Source organism: Vicugna pacos, chromosome 30, assembly GCF_048564905.1.
Source record: "Vicugna pacos chromosome 30, VicPac4, whole genome shotgun sequence".
NCBI classification, from domain to species: domain Eukaryota; kingdom Metazoa; phylum Chordata; class Mammalia; order Artiodactyla; family Camelidae; genus Vicugna; species Vicugna pacos.
In genome coordinates this window covers 9,603,364-9,623,934 of record NC_133016.1, presented here as the reverse complement: position 1 = coordinate 9,623,934, position 20,571 = coordinate 9,603,364, and the positions used below count along the sequence as shown (strand labels likewise).

The 20,571-nt window shown below is 37.0% G+C and overlaps 1 protein-coding gene across 1 annotated transcript in view; it reads right to left on the bottom strand.

Annotated features, from left to right (window-relative positions):
- Positions 1-8,722: 8,722 nt before the first annotated feature.
- The window catches only part of VPS4B (vacuolar protein sorting 4 homolog B), a 29,773-nt gene continuing 17,924 nt past the window's right edge, over positions 8,723-20,571 (bottom strand). The window contains exons 5-11 of the mRNA XM_072952090.1: positions 20,382-20,501; positions 17,766-17,922; positions 16,151-16,299; positions 15,664-15,745; positions 14,214-14,433; positions 11,812-11,952; positions 8,723-10,313 (exon numbers count right to left, since the gene is read on the bottom strand). Coding sequence (XP_072808191.1) covers positions 10,212-10,313; positions 11,812-11,952; positions 14,214-14,433; positions 15,664-15,745; positions 16,151-16,299; positions 17,766-17,922; positions 20,382-20,501 — 971 coding nt within the window. The 3' untranslated portion in view covers positions 8,723-10,211. The remainder of the gene's footprint in view (positions 10,314-11,811; positions 11,953-14,213; positions 14,434-15,663; positions 15,746-16,150; positions 16,300-17,765; positions 17,923-20,381; positions 20,502-20,571) is intronic.

Here is a 20,571-nt window from a genome sequence, read left to right as displayed (position 1 = left end):
TCTTCGCACTCTGAATGAACTTATATACTGCAGAGTTTTGTTGGGAGAAATGAGCTTGCTTCTTTCTTGTTGACTTATCTAATGTAGGTTGAGTTGTCAACAATGCAACTACCAAGGGGTAGCGTTTACCAAAGCTGTTGGCATGTTTTGTTTTAACACATGCTGCATGAACAAGCCAGAAACAAAAGGGCAAATATTGCAGGTTCCATTTATATGAGGTACCTAGGATAGGTAAGTTCATAGAAAAAGAAAGTAGAATAGTGATTACCAGGGGCTGGAGGGAGGGGAGAATGGAGAGCCATTATTTAATGGCAGAGAGTTTAGGTTGAAAGTTCTAACAGGCAGTGTTCATAGTTCCACAACATTGTGAATGTACTTGATGCCACTGAAGTGTGTACATTTAAACATAGGACAAAATTGTACATTTAATGTTATATGTATTTATTTTACCATAATAAAAAATGTTTACTTCAAAAATCTAGCAAATAAGAAAATATAGAAAAATGTTTAGTTAGTAATAATTCTACAACTCAGAGAGAGCTGTTTTGGGCTCTAAACTTTCCTCAAGACACCTTCTTGGGTTGACCTCACAATACGTGGCAGGGTCTTTAAGATAATAAGGTTTTCTCTCTCTAGTTTCTCTTGCCCTGTTGTGTGAAGACAGCGGGCTTCTCTTGCATGTGGAAACAGGCAAAACCATAATCCCCTGTGAAATACTTTCCTTCCTCCTGGCTCCTCTACCAACAAAGCCTATTCTTTCATGTCACTAAAGAGATTAAGGCTAATACCTTTGACAGCAACAGGAGAAAAGAGACTTTGTAGGCTAGAGGTAGGAATGGGGACAGATGTCTCACCTCACAAGGTGGGAGGGTTAGAGCCACTCCCTCCCCTAAGTGGCCAAACATCAAACGGGATGGCACTGAGGTTCCCGGCTCCAGCAGAGATTCTCAGACTGCATTACTGGCGTGGAAGGGGAGAGCTGAGGGGCGTCTATTGACTTGAATAATAAAAACACCAGCAGCAGCCTTTGACTAGAGATTTATCCATCTTTAGGTATTTACAATCCTTGGATGAAGAGGTCTAATAAAGACTAACAGTGATTTTCCTGACAACACAGCGGATTTGGACTTGATTTAATGCTAATGTAGAAATACGACGTTTTTGTCTTCTGGAATTTGTGAACTGAAATTTAGACTTGCCATTAGCGAGTTCTCATAACTATAGTTTCGACACCCTCTAAAGTGACAGAAAAGTTTGTCGAAAGGTTTTTCTCTATCTTGTAGTCAAGCTTATAGTGGAAGGAATCTGTGAGAACTGATGTTCTAACTCTTAAAGGAAAGGGAGTTTAGTGTGTGTGTGTGTGTGTGTGTGTCCTTCTATTAAGATTCTAGATATATCGCCTTGGAGGTGAACAGCTGTTGAGAGCAGACAGTCATTCTGACTGGCCAGTGCTGTGCCCACAATATACCTGGTGGTAACTGTTTTTACATCATCCTTCATACTTTCATGTGGATGCTACCAATTTCTTCCACTTTCAGTTTTAAAGTTTTTATTTAATAATCTAGAGCTCTTTTGCATGTTGATATTTTTTTCACGTAATCACTTTTTATTTTAGAATTTTTAAAGGCTTCTATAAAGTTGTCAGTGGATTCTTAAAGGAATTATTGATATAACTCCTAAGACATCCTACATTGGAATTACAAACACGAAAGCCTTTTAATGTTGCAACATCTGATGTCTTAGACCATCAATAATTCCTTTAAGAATCCACTGACAATTTTATAGAAGTCTTTGGAAAAATAGGACATAAGTTTTAGAGTTTTGGCGACTTTCCAAGACACAAGATACAACGATTCCCCTATCGAGGAATACCTTGATACCTAGTCAAACAGAAAATGCCTTGCCATTTCAGCCAGAACGGTGCTCACAAGTATACAAAAATGACAGTTCCACGACCTTGCTCATAGACAACCCATGGGTCTGTGTGAAGTGCTTGGGAAGTAGTGCCAAGACCAGTCGGTCATGGATTCTACCACTGCGTGTTTTTGAAGAAATGATCCTTAATCCTCCGGGCTTATTTATTTACTTTGTCACATCTGCTTTATGTGGAGGTGTAAATGTGTGTACAACTTCAAAGTAAACTGCAGACTTCATGAGACTTCATCTCTCATCTCTGTACGTGCACAATGCAGGAGGTACCACCTAAAAACAAGGGCCCAACAAACATCAATGTCATCACATACCGTGTCGCACCCAAGACAGTTCCAGTTCCACAGTATCTGATACTTAGTTCGTATTCAGATTTCTTCAATCATCTCCAAATTGCTTTTTATGGCTGTTTTTTCCCTCAAACCAGAATCCAAATCAAGGTTCACATGTTGCATTGGGTTATTGGGTTGCGTGTCTTCAGTTTCCTTTAATCTAGAAAAGTCCCTCAACTTTTACATTTTATTTATTTATTTTTTGTTTAATGACATTGACTTTTTGGAGAGACCAGGCCAGTTGCCTCACAATCAAAATAGTAACTGTATGTGGTTATAAAAATAACCAGTATATAGCGGGCCAATAATATATATCAGCAGTTTCTGACCCTCAAACCCTCCTCAACTCCACCAGGGGTAATCACTTTCAATTTTTCAGATCTAGTTCTTGTGGCAGATTTTGTTTTTGAAAAATGGTATCTTCCAACTCAAATGCTCTTCTTACAGTTTCCTTGATACTCCTCCCGGTCACAGGTGGCATATATGTCTTCTGCCCTTCAAACAAGGGCTTTTGTGACTCTTTCAATCAATAGAGTGACAGTATGTGACTTCTGAGGCTGTCATTAAAGGTGATACAACTTCACCTTTGCTCTCTGGAATACTTGCTCTGAAAGTCTTTGGTCTGACTGCCCTTTGGCCGCCATGCTGTGTGGATGCCCAAACTAGCCCAGGCAGAGAGGCCGCTTGGGGAGAACCCGAGACTTCATAGAGAGAGATGTCCCACTGCCCTTAGATGCTTCGGGCCTCTGCTCTCCCAGGCCTAGCCACTGTCTGACTGCAACCTGTGCAAGAAGTCCTGGCCAGAACTGCCTAGCCAAGCCCTCCTGAGTTTCTGACTCATGGAAACCGAGAGAGAAAATAGTGTTTTAAGCCATGACGCTGGGGAGTGCCTTACAATGCAGCAACAGAGAACTGAAGTAATTTTTGGAGTTACCTCCATACCTGCTCATTGTACTGTGTCTTGATTTATCGATCTTAGACATTATTCTGTTTCTTATTTTGATAGATGAGACTTAAGCTCGCTTACATTAACCCCTCATTTACTTGTTTCTCTCAATTTTTAAATATCACCATTTAGAATTCTTTTATTGGTTATCTTTGAAACTTTGTCTTTAAATCTCTATTTCTTGTTCCACCAACTTTCGGAACCTGGAATCACCACTTGTTCGGTAAGATTAAGCTTATATAATTGTATCCTTTTCCACACAGCCCTTTCAGTTCTCAATTAGCTAATATATATCTTATTTTTTCACTATGAAATATTAGGTAAACATAAGAATTTATTAACTGTATGAGCCCTGATATTCTCCAAAACTCACTTATCTTCTGCACTGTCCGTCCTGAGGAGTTAAATGGGCTTCTGGTAGATAATACCACATTCACGTCTTTAATGTCCTGGAGGGTGGTATGAGTTTGTGTGATTTCTCCTAGTGTTAAAAATGCTGCTTTACTGGGTTTTTTTTTTCCTTAGGAGGGAGAAGTTCCAGGGGCTTCTCCTTGGCCCTTCTTTTTCCACTAATCTTTGCTCCCTGGGCTAGGGAACCACTATGGTGACTGACTGGGGGCACTTTAGAGTTGCATTGGGCCTGCTAGGGTGCAGACTTTGGTCAGAACACCCCTCCATTTATCACTTGCTCCCTGTAAGTCCCCTCTTGGACAGTGGACCACAGTGATTTTCTGATTCTCTGGTGAACAGTGTGAGCTCGGAGCCGGGTCCAGCGATCCCCGGTGGTCTGAGCACTCCCGCCACCTCACAGCAGCCCTGATGCGCAGCCTCAGACCCTCTGGGAAGGCGAAGGGAGGCTCCCAGTGCAGCTGAGATGCTATCGCAGGAGCGTTCCTCAACAACACGAGTCTCCACTTCTTCCAAGCGGTACAGATTCTAGGGCTTGAAATCTGGCCTGGAAATTGACTGAGATGCTCCCTCATGACGAGCAGGCTCTCTGGTTCCACTAACACAGCAGCACCTTAGTGAGCTGAGCTGCCATTTATTTTTGCCCTAAGGACCCCGCCACCACTGAATCACTGCTTGGGATCCCTGTGGGAAAGGCCATCCTGATTACCACGCCAGCCCTGCTACCTAATGTGGTGACCAAGCCTGCCTGGTTCGTGCTGGCCAACTGCCACTGCTCGGCTTCTGCAACAGAGGAAATCGAAGACCCAGAAAACCACTTTGGAATGCTGTCCTTTCACCCATCAAAGCCCTGGTTAAGGGGCTGGGTTAGGGCCTCCCCCAGGAACGGTGTGGCTTTGTGAGTGGTTCTCACGTAACACAGCCACTGCAGCGTTTCTATTTCCTAAAGATACTGGGTTCCTTCTTTGACGTTAGCGGAGTTCAGAGTGGTCGACTGTCACGTTCAGTTCCTTCAACTAGTCAAGCAGACAATTAAAAGCACTCTCAGCAGCTCAACCCAAAATGCCAAATTCAGAATCTGCGTTAGCTGAACCCATTTTGGGAAGACTCAATCAAATCTGAAACTAGCTCACCAACATAATCCATTCCCACACGTGGTCCTCCAGACTTCCTGATACTCAGAATCCTCCAAATGCTCACAAATATGCACCTTTCAGTAGTATGGGTCCTGCTCTTGGTCTGCTAAATTTCCCTACCTTCACAGAAAAAAGCTTGGTGAATCTGTGAATTCCACTGATATAATTTGGCAACCTGCAGGGTCAAATACCGAGTTTCGCTTTTGATTACTTTAGTATCGTGGGTGCAAGAAATGTTTCTTTGAGCAGTCCTGGAAGGTCTCTGGGTTTTCCATCCCTGCCTTGATCTCAACTGGCAGTCTATGAAGTCCTCATGCCTTCATTTTGTCCTATAGCAGATGCAAAACAGCTCCCCTATGTTTTGTCCTTACTGGACACTTCATTCCATGACACACCAACAATAGTGTCATTAGCTGTCTCATCATGGGCTGCCAGATTCCCAACCAGTTAGATGCTGTTGCTACTGCTACGATTCTGTTTTTAATGTCCTGCCATCTATGTGGTGCTCAAGATTGAAGGACCTGGGTGGCACCAGATAAGCTAAGTCAAGGGCCCTTGTGATGTCTGCCACCTAAAAAAGAAAAATTGGATCTCCCCACTTTGGTTCTGCAGCGGGAGGCCAGGAGCCTTCCCAAAACCAGCGTTCAGATGAACAGCATTCCTCCAAGGTACATTTGTTTGATGAATACTTTTGCAGTCTTTTTTTTTTCTTTTTTCTCTTTTTTCTTAAAACCTTTTCTATTATTTTACAGGGTTCCAGGGGAGACAAATTCCCGTGATCAGCTGTCAAGCTAATTCTTCCTTAACAACTATTTCTTATTTAATTTTGGGAAATTAAAATATTTAAAGATAAAAAAAAAGAACAAGTTAATGAGTATCCATATTTCTATCACCCAGATTAAGCCACTTAAATTTTTGACGTATGTTGTCATTTCTAGTTTTCTTTTTTTAAAAAAAGTAAAAATTGCGAGGTGGCAGGAAAAGAGGCAAAAATTATAGATGCTCATTGTAAAGTATTCAGACTTAGACAAAATAGGAAGATTCATTCACTCAGTTAATATTTATTGAGCACCCAACAGGCACCAGATACTGGTCCAGATACTGAAGATACAGCAGAGAAAAAAAAAACAGACAAGAAAAATCCCAGCTCTCATGGGACATACATGTTAGTAGGAAATATTACAAATAAGAAAAATATTAAATTACACAGTATGTTAGATGATAAGTGCTACAGAGAAACACAGAGATTTGGTATACAAATCATCAGGAGGAAATGCAATTTTTAATAGGATGACCGGTCAGGGGAGGTCTCACTGAAAGGTGGTTTCTGAAAATATACCTAAAGGAGGTGAAAGAGGTAAAGAAAGGAGAGAAGTCAACCCCGACGTCACTATCCACAAATAACATAATGAACATAAGGCGCAGATAATTCCAGATATCTAAGTCTATGCACAGGTATCTGGATGAATAATTATGGATGAACAGAAAGACACAGCTGGGAGAAATACACTGTTATATAAAAGGGGTTCAAACTATAGATTTTTGGGGGGATCATCAATTATCTATTAAGCATCTATTTTTGTTTCTGGAGATACTCATGTATATGCACACATATATACATACATCTGCATCACCCAGATTCAGGTTTTGGATTGCATTGTATCTACAATCAATATGGTTAGAAATGATACATTCTTTTTATTGAAGCACAGCTGACTTATAATTAGAAATGATATTTTTGATAAGTCTTCCAACTCATGAACAGGGCCCATCTCTCCATGTATTCAGGTCTTATTTAGTTTCTTGTAGTAAGTTTCGTAGTTATCTGTGTTGAGGTCTTATACATGTTTCAGATTTCTTTTAAGGTATTTGATGCTTTCTGATGCTACTGCAATTGGTATTCAAATTTCAAACTGTTGCTAGAATACAGAAATACTGTACTTTTTATCTATTACCCACATCCTGTAATGTTGTTAAATTCAGAGTCTAAGTTTATTAATTTGGATTTTCTACATACACAATCATGTCACCTGAGAATAACAATTTGGTTTCTTCCTTTTTAGCCCCTAAACTTTTCATTTATTTTTCTTACACTGGCTAGGAACTCCTGCACAAAATGGAAAGCTGTGGTGACAGCAGGCACCTCTGTCTTTTGCCTGATTGCTGGGGAATAAAGTTTCCAGTAATTCACAGTTAAGTATAGTGTTTGCTAGAGTTTTTGTTTGTTTCTTTGATAGATCCTCTTTATTAAGAAGCTCCCTTCAATTTCTAGTCTGTGAACTTTTAAAAATGCTTTTTATGACTCTACAGACTTTCTCCTTCACTTCTATAAATGTGGTAACGAATGATAATTTTTCAGTTTTTAAACTACAGATAGTTCTTGCTTTTGCACTGTACCGTGTAAATGGAAATTTGCTGATTTTTGTGGTCTAAATCACTCCCACCCTGGCAGAGTTCAAGCTACCAATGAGATGACTGACCAGGTGGGAAGAGAGATGTAAAATTGGTTGTTGTGAGCCAGGATGAGCCAGCGCTGGCACACCTCTGACTTCAGTTCCCAGTAACCAAGAGCGAAATTTATCACGACTTCACAGGACCAGCAAGAACAAAGCAACCTCAAGTTATTTTATAAAAAGTCTCACAGATAATCTAAAAAGTTGATAAAATATGGATATAACCCCCTTAATGTTTCAGGCCTTTATTAAATACCTAATAAACAGCCTCTAGCACTATGTTAATGCAAAGAAAATGTAACTGTTCGAAGAGCTTACAGTCTAAATGACCTACACACAATGAACAGAATGGGCCTGCAATTTGGAGAAAAATCTTCAGACAGCTGCAGCAACTTAGTGCCAAGGAAATCCAAAAGGATGGGGACAGTGTAGGGATTCTTCCTGGAAGAGATTATACGGGTCATGAGCTAGGTCTTAATGAAGATAATGGAATCTGGGCTAGCAGAGGGAAGAAGGGAGGAGGCAGGAAAGCACAAGGCACCCGGCAGCCGTGAGCTCGCCCGTGAGACGCTGGGCGCTCCCTGGTGCCGCGCCACTTGCAGTGCTTACGGCGACGTGTCAGGGAGGGACGCTGCCGTTTCTCAAGCTACGCAAGTGCAAGTGGCTAAATGACACTTCACGTTAATCATCAAACGTACTCACTCTGCTTTTCTGCATGTAGATGATAGTGAACTCAAAAGTCAATTTTCTACTGAAACACTTTATAATTAAGGTCCTTAAGGGTTTTTAGGCTGAGACAAAACACATTCTTCAACATCCAGGGTACAGCTCAGAGAGATGATCAAGGAGGGTTTTTACTTGTTGACTCTGAAAACATCTACCCCAAATCATAATGGTCAAGATCCAGACAAACAGAGCCTGAACATTCGGTTTCCTTATTTATCTGTTCATAAAGAACACATGGAAAAGCCTATACTCTACCATTCTAGAATAAGTCTACGATTATTAGATTCCAGAAACAGCTTGAAAACCAGAAATGTGGGAAGTGGAGCTATGGCCACAAGTGATACGGATTCTGAGCTAGAGCTCTCAAAGCACATAAAGAATTGAGTGTGATAAAGTATCCACTTATTATCAACATTGTACTTACATACTAGTTGGTCAATTTAAGGAAAATATTTCGCCAAAACAAATTTCGGATACACAGAAATTCTGGATTTCAACTACTATATAATTATTATAGTATAATTATGCTAATTCTCCTACTGATATGATTAATAGCAATACCGTATGATTCTGAGGCTGATAAACTATATAAAATATCTTGTAAGACTTCTACAAGGAATTCAGTGTTAGTCTGCCAAGTTAATTTCCAATCCTCACATCAAAGTTACTGAAAAGTAGAATTTTCATGTATACACTCTTAATAATTTTTAATGATTTCTTTGTATCTAATCAATTTAGATAGTATTTTCTCCTATACAGAAGACCCCAAAATAAAGAAGCATACACAGAATATAGCCAATAGTGGGTTATATCAATTTACTTCACATAAGAACAGCATTATTTCAGGCCTACGATTTCCATTTAATATCAATAAAAACAATCTGTACAGAAAACCCAAAGGCAACCATATAGCATAACATGTAAAATGTGCAAATATACTTTAAAATGCAAGTTATTCTATAGCATTTGCACGGCAGAACTTTATAGTAAATTAAGGAATCTACCTCATTCTAGCTGACTTACTAATCCTTTGTACGTAGAGCCAATGCAAATGTACAAGGCACAACTTAGTGTTGACACTAACACGTATAACACACACTCAGATTATTTGTTTGACGATATTAAAATAACATAACATCATGTTTGCATTTTATTATTTAAGGAGACATCAGCTCATTTCTAAAGCTTCATGAAGCATTACACTGATAACATATGTGTGGCCAGAATAAACTGTTTCCTGAACTTAAAAGGTAGACTAAAAAGACAAGACCCTTACTATCCTATATTAAAAAAAAATTATATATATATGTACACACACACCCCCACATCACACATAAGAAACTTCCCATAATCTAAAGGGAGGTTGTTCCTTTTAGTAAAGGTTCCCATTACAGTATTTCATGATAGTTATTTCAAAAGTACATATTTATTTACCACCTGTTTTGGTCAATCTTGCTACAAAGACACTGAAAGAGACAATTTTCTTCTTCAAGATAAAGACAATGTTTAATTTAGAAAGTCTTTCTCTTGAGATTGCACAGTGAAAGGTATGATTTAGTTAAATATAAAAGCTTGCTGCTTTCAAAGAAATGATTTAAATCTACACAGAGAAAAATGTCAACCTATCAAAAATCAGTAAGAGTCTTGCCTAGAACACAATTTGAAATCTTTCAAGCCCAATCACAGTGCTCTGTGCCGTTTTATTGCCCATCCCTGAGAGTAAACCATTCTTAATTTTTTAATAAAGTAAATAAATTCTACATGGGTGAGAATGAAGCTTATGATTTTTTGCAAAATATGAAATAAGCCTCTCCATTTTAGTAAAGAAAGAAAAAGAAAGAAAGAAAGGAAGAAAAAGAAAGAAAGAAAGAAAAAAAGAAAAGAGAAAAAAAAAAGAAAAAAAAAAAGAAATGCTCTTTACAAAGACCACTCACTATTCATAGCAATTTAAAATACTTGCATTTCAATCAATTTTAATCTTTTTTTAACTGGGTAAATTTTTTTTTTTTGCTATTAATACTGGGTAATTCTTTTTTTTTTTGCTATTTACATATCACTCATTTCCTTATAATCCATTATTTTATAATTTTTGTTAATAGGAGCATTTAATTGGTAATGGAGCAAAAGTACATACAAAACGTAAAGGAATGCTGAGTGAGATCTCTACTTCCCCGTGGTAAGAGTTTTTTACAGGAAATAATCTGAATGCCATCCAAGAAAGGCAAAAGTACCTAAGAGAGGAAGAACACACATGGTATACATCTTCCTTGTTGTCTTTGGTTTAGCCTTCTTGACCAAAATCTTCTGTAAACTTCTTTAATTTCAACAAGTCGTGTTCATTGACCGTGGGTTTTGTGTGAGATAGTGACAGTAACATATCCGACTGCCAGGAAAAGAAGGGGAGAGCATTAGTTACAGATACAATCAAATAAGAAACATTGCATTATCATCGTTATTATTACTAACTCCCACTAAGGTTAAATCTAAATGTGTATAATGTGCAGCTACTGACGATAAACTCTCTTTTCTCCTAAAGGACATCTTTTGACTATGTTATTCCTTTGCTTATAGATTTTCAGTTGCTTGCCTTGTCCTGATCATGGTCTTCAAAGGTTCCTCAGCACCTAAGAACTACAGTCCGCTTATCCTGAGGATCAAGGCCCCCAGAGTAAGTCCCTGATCACTTTTCTTGCCGTATCTCTTTTTTCTTGAACAAGAGAGCAGTTGTTGACGTGCAACTCAAAAGGAATATAGTCATTCACTTACACTAATATGAAAGAGAATAATACCATTTAATCAGTATCAACTAATCAAAAATTCCACCTGTTAGTTAAAATTATCATGAAAATGGTAAGAAAATATGCCAATATCAAGGATTCATTAAAAAATTAACTTTTAGGCCATGTTTCTGGTAAAATAGTATGGAAAATGATCAAAATAATTAAAACTTTAAAAATTAAACCAAAGACTAAAACAAAAAAGGGTTTCTGAATAATTTCTCAGATAAGCATTGTGGTTACTTAGCACATAAATATATCTATATACATAGCAAACTTATATACATATGTGTACAAATATGTCTACATATCTTATGAAAGTTTCCCCTTTGGAAGTTACTGTTAATTTTGACAAAAAGCTCTTTGAAAATCTGTAACTAAAGAAGATTTTAAAACCTGAGTGTTCATCAATAAGAAAACACGAACATAATAAATACTTTCTCAATCACAGTAAGTTCCCTAAAATTAACATGCATTACAAAAGAATCTTATGATTCTTAATTCCTCCAGTAGAAACTATAGAAATATAATTTTTATGAATATTTTAATTCATCCAATGTAAACTTCAGAAATGTAATTTTTTATAATAAAGACTTTGTTTTCAGACTTTTTAAAAACAGCACTGCAATATTTGAACTTTCTATGAAGCCTTGAGAAGTAAAAGAGAAAAACACCATTATGAACACTATGATACACACATTAGGGTAACTGGATATTTTACAAAATCTGAGATTCAGGGAAAAAATTTTCACCAATCCCACATTCTAGTTAATTAAGTCTTGACAATAATTTATGTGATATATATGAACATTTCAGTGATAATATCCCAGCTATAAAACTCATAATGTCAGAAACCTATGTGTTTTTGGGAAATAGCTTACTCTCTTAATATTTCCTCTCTAAAGCCCAAGAAAACATTTTTAAAATATTTTATGTTCAATTACTCTTTACAACTTTTTAAGAAGTTAGACTAAATAAACATGTCTGATCATATTAACATTTTTCTAGCTAATTTCATGTAACTGAAAATTTTATCTGTCAGACAAATTACAAAATACAGTGAGTGTTTTGAAATTTTTCTTAAAAGCAAACAAAATGTCAAACCATGGAAACAACTGGCTCCAAAAGTTTATCTCCAGGGACATCCATCCATGTCATTTCAATGGCACCAGGGTCACCTGGAGAACAGGGCGTTAGCAGATCATCTACTACGCTGTTAGGATCTGCTCGTGAAGGTCCGTGAACCTGGAATAAACAGGCATCTGAAATATTTGTTTGAACAAACTAAATGAACATTAATATTTAGATCCTCATTAGGAAACCTGAAAATGTACTGTTATTTTATATTTTGTTAAAATGTTTTCTTCTGAAAATAAATAAAGGGAATATACAACAAACAGTATAATTGTCTCTGGGTGATGGGATAGATTTTGCTTGATTTTAATTGTTTTCTTGATGCTTTTCTGTATTTGAAATTTCCTATAACAAATTACTTACATGATTGCAGGGAGGAAATAAGTTAAAATAAGAAAGACTTGCGTGCAGCAAAAATTTTTTCTAATACTTAGTAAGTGCTAATAATCTTACAGACCCAAAATAGACCTACTCAAGAATTCTCTTAAGTTTCTCTATTTTCCACAGCTGAGAAATTTGTGATCTTTGGAAGGTTTATTACTGTAAAATGACTGAATCTTTTTGTCTTTCCCAACAAAAATGCTTTCTTCAAATATAAGTATAAAATTAAATGCTAAATGTAACTTCAGTGCTATTTTATGATTCATAACTGATTTAAAATAAAAAGTTTTAGTAACATCCAGAAAAAGAAATTTTGTGACACAGAGTGACACATCACAAATATATAGACAGGGACACATTTACATCAAATTGGGGGCTGGCTGCTTTCATTCTAATTTTAATATTTGTTTTACAATGATCAATCTTAAATACTGTCTCAGGACTGGGGCAGAGGTGAAGAAATAAACATTCTTACTTTAATTATGTGTACTTTACTGCTTGTCTTTCCTCACAAAAATTCCAGCAGCAGGGATTTTTGTGTTTTTTGACTGTTGTACTTTCTGACTTAGCTCTGGGCTCAGATTAGTATTTCAGACATTTAATAAATACAATAAAAACAGGCAAACTTGTTCTTGCTAACTGGAAAATGGAGCAGAAGATGGAGCCACACAGAGACCTGCTCTAGTCGGTGATACAAACGGCCTGATGTTGTAACTGAGCTGGCTGCTTCAGTTTTTTGTCCTCCTGACAGAGGCCTGGCTTCAGGGTCACATGAGCTGTCCCCGGGAGAAACACAGAGAATGGGAAGCTCAGCAGGAAAGGGCTGAGTTTCTAAGAAACCACAGTGTCTAAATGGCAAAGAGAATTTAAGAAAAAATATGACAGCTGTGGAACAAGCTTTATATTTCTCTCAGCAACAAAGTGGCTGAAGAAGAGATGAGTCCTATTCACTGGGCTACTCAGGTAACACGACAGGTGTTTTGTGAACATTATTTCATCTCGTTCTCATAACAGCATTTCAAAGTAGTGTTATTATCATCCTTATTTAAGGGACGATAAAAATGAGACTTAAAAAGGTACTACAATTTGGTCAGAGAGATACAACAAGTAAATTGTGGAGTCAGGCTTCAAATTTAAGTTTTAATTCAAGCTCATTATTTTAAAAAGAACTCATTTTATTGTGGCATATAACAGACATACACGTATGCACATGAGAGTCATGACCTCTTAGTCTTGTCACGTACAGCTGGATTAGGTTTGTTAACAGTTCAGGATTCTCACATCTGTGTTCATGAGCATATTGGAGACTTGTCCTCAGCAAGAGCGTTGGTCCAAGTTACTTAAACTATGTTACTTAACTGGATATTACAAGATATCCAATTTTTTCTTTTTAAACAAAATTCTGTCTCAAACCATACATATATATAGTTCAAGCCATTCACGCAGACAGGATGGTGCACGGCAGGGGTAGGAGAGCAGAATGGTGGAGACTTCAGATTCTGAGGGACACTTATTCAGAGCAAAGCCACACCTCTGCTCCTCTCTAGCTGTACCCTGGCAAACTGTGTTACCATCCAAGTCTCAGTTTAATCATGTTAGCTTCTCAGTCTCAGACTGACCATCAGCAGGTGGCCACCTGCAGCTGTGGCAGAGCTTCTGTGAGGACCAGATGAGACAGAAGATGAGGCGAGGACACAGGCCGGGCACGTGAACACCGAACACCAGCTGCTGTTATTTTCACTGTGTCACTGACGTGTAAACCTGCCAGATTCCGCTCAGGGGCATCTTAGTTACATCAGAGACAACCATATATTTAAGTTTCTATACTTACATCAAAATAATAAATACTTCAAAAATCACTGCATACAAAGTTTTAAAAAACTTTAGGAGAACTTATTTTCAATGAAATGGAAACGTGTTATGCTAACCCACTTATGGTCTCAAAACTTGATTTTAAAAATCTGCGAAAAAATAGGTGAAAACTTCCTTACCTTTTTAAAATGGGTAGCTGACTGGACTTTCCTGACTGGCTGCATGAGTGCGTCACGCACAATGATACTTATGTCTGCCCCCGAATACCCTTCCGTTTTCTTCCCAAGTTCCCGGAAGTCTGCTTCTGTCAGACTGTTCTGAGTGGTCCCCAAGTGCAGTTTAAACATTGCTGCTCGGGCGTGGGCCTCAGGCAAAGGAATATAAATTCGCTTCTCAAATCTTCAAATGAAAGAAAAATTACACCAAGAATATTACTAGATAATAATATTTGATTTCCACTGAAAATTAGTGTTTCAAGAGACAAGGTATTTAGATATTCTTATTTGTACAAAGCTAAGCTGAATAAAGTAACTGGGTGCATATCCAGAGTTAAACACATGTATTTAGGTTAATAAAAGGAAAATATCCAGAACACATTAATAACAAATAAAACCAAAATAGCCAGGGAACCAGCTTGGAGTGGTTTAGTCTTTCTTTGTGATTTCAGAGTTATTTTGGCCAGAGCCCGGAATTCATGACATGACATGGCCTGCAAGATTAGTCTCCCATGGAATGATACTCTGAACTCTGATCAAGGGACAAATATGATTAAAAATATGAAAAGAGATGACAAAATAATTCTCTACATTCACAATGGCAAAATTACTCTAAATCTTATCATTTTGTTTGCATTCTTAGAATTTCAGTATATGGAGCCAGGGAGGAAGAAACAAAGAAAGGACGTTTTCTTCTTCAGATAATTATTCTCTGTAGCAATAAGAATTTTAAGTCTCCAGTAGCTCTAGAGATGGGTTCAGATTTAGGCAATCTTTCAGAAATAACCAGGACATTTCCTTTCTTGATACTGGATGGTAGTCTTAACATTCTGGCAAACCCTCAAGTGAATGGGATGAAAGTAGCAAAAACTGAAGTGTTAATTTTTACCACACACAATTAAATGAATGGAATAGGGAATTGTGAAGCACTGAAAAGCAATGAGTCCGTATGCCTTTCCTGTGGCTCAAGTTCCATCTTCAGTTTAAAAATTACAGACATAAATTTAATTCAAAATATATCTGGTTAGCATACTTTATCTTGCATAATTCTCATTTTGCTAAAAGTTTTGTATGAAGGTTTTTCATTGAAATATCAAACTATATTTATACATTTCTGAAGTATCAATGCACCTACTAAGCATAATTATAACTAAAATAAGCATTAGGTAACATACTTTGCAAAGTGAAAGATTCCAGTAGGTGTAAATCTCGTATCTTCAACACAGCAGGCAAATGAACAAATGCTTGCCTCTCTTCCCCAAAGGCAGAGGGGCAGCAGGGCTCCGGCTAGGGCTCCGGCGCATTAAAAACATTCTGAAGTTATCAGAATGCCTCCTCACTACACAGAGCGGGAGTTAACAGCCACTTGTTACATTGTAGTCAGAAATAAGATATTTACTATGTATTATCATACCTTCGCCTAATGGCAGAATCCAGAACCCAGGGTATATTTGTAGCTCCCAGAACCAAAATGCCATCATTGTCCACACCAACCCCTGCATCAAAATAGGTAACGTTTTAAATATTCAGTGTTCTTGAAACCTCTTCTATATGTTCTCTGATGAATGTGGTGCTTTAAGGTTAAAATGCCTCATCTTGAGAGTCTCTCTGAAAAAAACTGTATTTAACTGAATTTTATAAGAATATGATGCAAATATTCTGAAGAACAGATATTGTTTCTGGCATGTTATGAGTCAATGTGTGAATCTCTTCACTATCCATATCAGTGAGCTCTACAAGCCAGTTACAACTGGGTAAAAATTATGTATGCATGTGGAAGACAATCAGAAGGAAACACTTGGCCTATAAGAATGGAGAAATTCTGCTTAAATTTTTTTCTATTATTGTGAATAATAATGGCTATATAATGAAGAGAAACTTTTAAAAATCAGTAATACTACCTTGCATTTGAACTAGGAACTCTGTCTTAATTCTACGTGCAGCTTCACTTTCATTTTCACTTCTTGAACCACACAGAGAATCAATTTCATCAATGAAGATAATGGAAGGTTTATTCTCTCTGGCAAGCTGGAATAAGTTCTTAACTAGCCTAAAAATAAATACAAGCTTTCAGTTTCTAAAAAAAATAGTAAATGACACATGATAATGAAAAAACTAATAATGGGAGAAAATATTTGCAAATGATGCAACTGACAAAGGCTTCCTTTCCAAAATATACAAACAGCTCACACAACTCAACAACAACAACAAACAAACAAGCCAATCAAAAAATGGGCAGAAGACTGAAATAGACATTTCCCCAAAGAAGACATACAGAAGGCCAATAGACACATGGAAAGATGCTCAACACTGCTAATTATTAGAGAAATGCAAAATCAAAACTACAGTAAGGTATCACCTCACACTGCTCAGAACGGCCATCACTAAAAAGTCTACAAAAAGCAAATGCTAGAGAGGGTGTGGAGAAAAGGGAACCCTCTCCTATACTATAGTTGGGAATATTCGAAAACTGGTGCAGCCACTATGGAAAACAGTATGGAGGTTCCTTAAAAAACTAAATATAGAGTTGCCATATGATCCAGCAATATCACTCCTGGGCATACAACTGGAGAAAATTCTAATTTGAAAAGATACATGCACCCCAAAGTTCACAGCTGCACTATTCACAATAGTCAAGACATGGGAGGAGCCTAAATGTCTATCAACAGATGAGTGGATAAAGAAGATGTGATATATACACACACACACACACACACACACACACACACACAATGGAATACTACTCAGCCATAAAAAGAATGAAATGTCATTTGCAGCAACATGAATGGACCTAGAGGTTATCATACTAAGTAAAGTAAGTCAGAAAGAAAAACACCATATGATATCACTTACATGTGGAATCTAAAATATGATACAAATGAACTAATTTACAAAACAGAAACAGACTCACAGACATAGAAAACAAACTTCTGGTTACCAAAGGGGAAAAGGGATGGGAGAGGGATAAATTAGGAGCTTGAGATTTGCAGACACAAACTACTATATATAAAATAGACAAACAAGGTCCTACTGTATATCACAGGGAACTATATTCAGTATTATAATAAGTCACAATGGAAAAGAATATGAAAAAGAATATATATATATATATATATAAAACTGCATCACTTTGCTGTATACCAAAAACTAACACAACATTGTAAATCAACTATACTTCAATAAAAAATTAAAAAGAAAAAACCCAAAACAGAACAATATACTAAAATTACAGGAACTCTACAGAATAAAAAGCTTCATCATGTTTCGATCCAGAAAATAAGATTACTACATCTGGCATAATTAATTTTATAATTTAATACACTATAAATATATGCTATCTTTTCCCTAAGAAAGAAATTCTAAACTAGAGACTGATCTGACAGAGAAATGAATACCTGTGCTACATCACTTCTTTGAATGTCTATTAATGACAGACATTCATAATGCAATCTACTACTTCATATACTGATATAGTGACTACCAGGTAAAGAAAAACTAAAAAAATTGACTACTTACTTTTCACTTTCACCTAGCCACTTAGAAACAAGGTCAGAGGAAGATATCGAGAAAAATGTTGAGTTGTTTGCTTCTGTTGCTACAGCTTTGGCTAAATAGGATTTTCCTGTTCCAGGTGGTCCAAATAATAGGATTCCTCTCCAAGGTGTTCTCTTGCCTAAAATGTGCATTAGAAAAATAACATGAGAATTTCCAGATTGTTAATTTCAGTTACCACTGACATTATCCATAGTGAAGATTACTGTGAAGAAGTTTTCACTCTAAAGCTATCAATTTAATAAAACAAAATTTAAATAAATCGATCTAAAGTAAGTTATGTTTTAAATGTACTTCATTTACTTTTTCTAGAGACCACCTTGTCAAAAGTGTTTATCCAGCTATAATCCTTCTAACAGGAAGTTCATTGCTTGCTCACTCATTCAACCACCACGTATTGAAACCACAAGGTGCAGACAGAGAATTATGAATAGAAAAGGACTTCTACCTTCCATGGGCTTACAGTCTAGTGGGGGAAAAGAATTCAGTTAAAAGATACTTCTTGACCACCTACTATGTGCACTGCTCGATATCAGAATATTGTAGGAGAAATCATATCCACATGGGAAGGGTAGCTGGAAATATTTTCTTTTAAATATTTATGAACTTTGGAGGAGTGAAACTAACACAGTTTGGATGACTCATGAAGTTCTACTCAATTCACGACTCAACAAGGAAGCACAGGTTACATTACACAGGGCATATTCCCTTTCCAAAGGCTAGGTAATGACAAGGGGGCTCTACCTTAAATCCTGGTTTCGCCCAAGTACAGCAAGTGAACAAATCAACTCTTTGTATCTCAATTTTGCTAATGAGAAATTATACTGCTGCTTAAACAAACCAAGCTGGGTTACAACTGGCAATAAAATAACAAATACACATAAAAAAACCACTAGGTGTAAACTGTGGATGGGCACACAGTGTCTGCAAAAAAATGATATGCACATGACTGATGGCAAAACTAAGTAATGTTCTGTTTATTGTTATGAAAGCCTCAACTTTCACTTGAATTCTATTTGCCTATTTCAAATGTCTGCAATTATACATCAGTGTTCCCTTAAGTGTGGTGGCAGATGACATGCTTTTAGGTGGTTTACAAATACTTTTTATTTAAATAATTTTTAAAATGCATTTTAGAAAAACACTACTTTTTCCATTTACAGAGACAAAAAGAAGTCTTTTAAAATAAAATTACTAAGTCCAAACAAGTGAGATGATTTAAAAGTTCAAATACAGGCAAAACAATCTATGGTGTTAGAAGTGAAGAGAGTGATTACCTCAGGGGAGGAAAGAGGCAGAGAGGGATATCCAGGTTATGATAATATTTTTTTTATCTGGGTGACGACTATACAGGTGTACTCTGTGATAATTTATAAAGCGGAACACTTGGGTTCCTGCATGTCTTCGTACATTTATGCTATATTTGAGTAAAAAAGTTTGCTTTAAAAGTGAGTGATGTAAAGAAATATTTTAAAAATGGTACATGTATATGGAAAAATTCATGAAGATGATACACAAAGGACTCATGTTTGGGAAACACTGGTGTAAGTAACATAACATAAAATGAGTTCACCCATACTTTTGTACCTTTATAGGATTATGATGTCAGCTTTTACACTGTTAGGCTCACATTCCTGAAGTGAGGTGGGAAGTCGTACCTCGAAGCTAGGTGGACAACAGGTGGCCCAGGGGTTCTCTGTTCTTCATCACTGCTCTATATGACATTACTGCCTGGACCTGTTCAGTTTGAGGCCAGTATCACAGATTTGCTCTCTACATAAACCAGCTTGTTTTAGAAGGATAAACCTCTGTTTCACTCTTAGACTCTGGGTATCGTCATATCACAAACACTAACTATCAGTCACAAAAAGGACAGTGGGAAGGAATGGCTTGGCGCAGCCAAATCACCTACTGCTGGAGCTTGAAGCTCAACTACCTCCAAATGGTGGGCTGGCAGTGCTCTCCTCACAGTGATGATGAGCTCCTACAGGACCCACACTCCCATCAAACTGCTCAATAACCCTTACTCCTCTTTTTGAGAAACAGACATACTCCTATAAACCTAGTACGTGTCCACTGAAAACAATTCAGATGAAAGTCAAAAGAAAAATCACCCATAATCTGATCTCCTAGGCATACAGTAACATTTTTACATCAATCTGTCTACACTTCTCAGCACACACATTTATTTAACAAATGTGGACTCCTACTATACATATTGTATAAACTGTTTTTTAATCTCTATGATATATGTGGATGTTCTTCCATGTCAATTATAATGCAGTCCAAATTTCTTAATGGGGATGTAGACTCTATTTTCTTGAGTGCACAGTATTCTACTGCATGTTGGTGATTTACCTGATGCCCGACTGGTTCACATTTAGGTTGTTTCGCAATATATATAATAAATACACATACGCAGAGAAGACAAATACCTTTGTATAAAGATCTTCCACTGCCTCACAATAGAATTTAAGGTAATAACTCACGATATAGTGACAAGAATTCACAGTATTTTACCCTCAGTCATCGATGTGTTTTCTAAAAACCATCAAAAAAATTATTTAAAAGTCATCTCACCGGTAAAGAGATGAGGAAATTTAATAGGCAATATCACGGCCTCTTTCAGCGCTTCTTTGGCTCCTTCAAGACCAGCAACATCGCTCCATTTCACATTCGGTCGCTCTATAACAATGGCACCTACAAAGAATTATGTCATCTTTAGATTAAGGAGGACTAGGCAATCAAATTTAGAAGACATGGAATACTG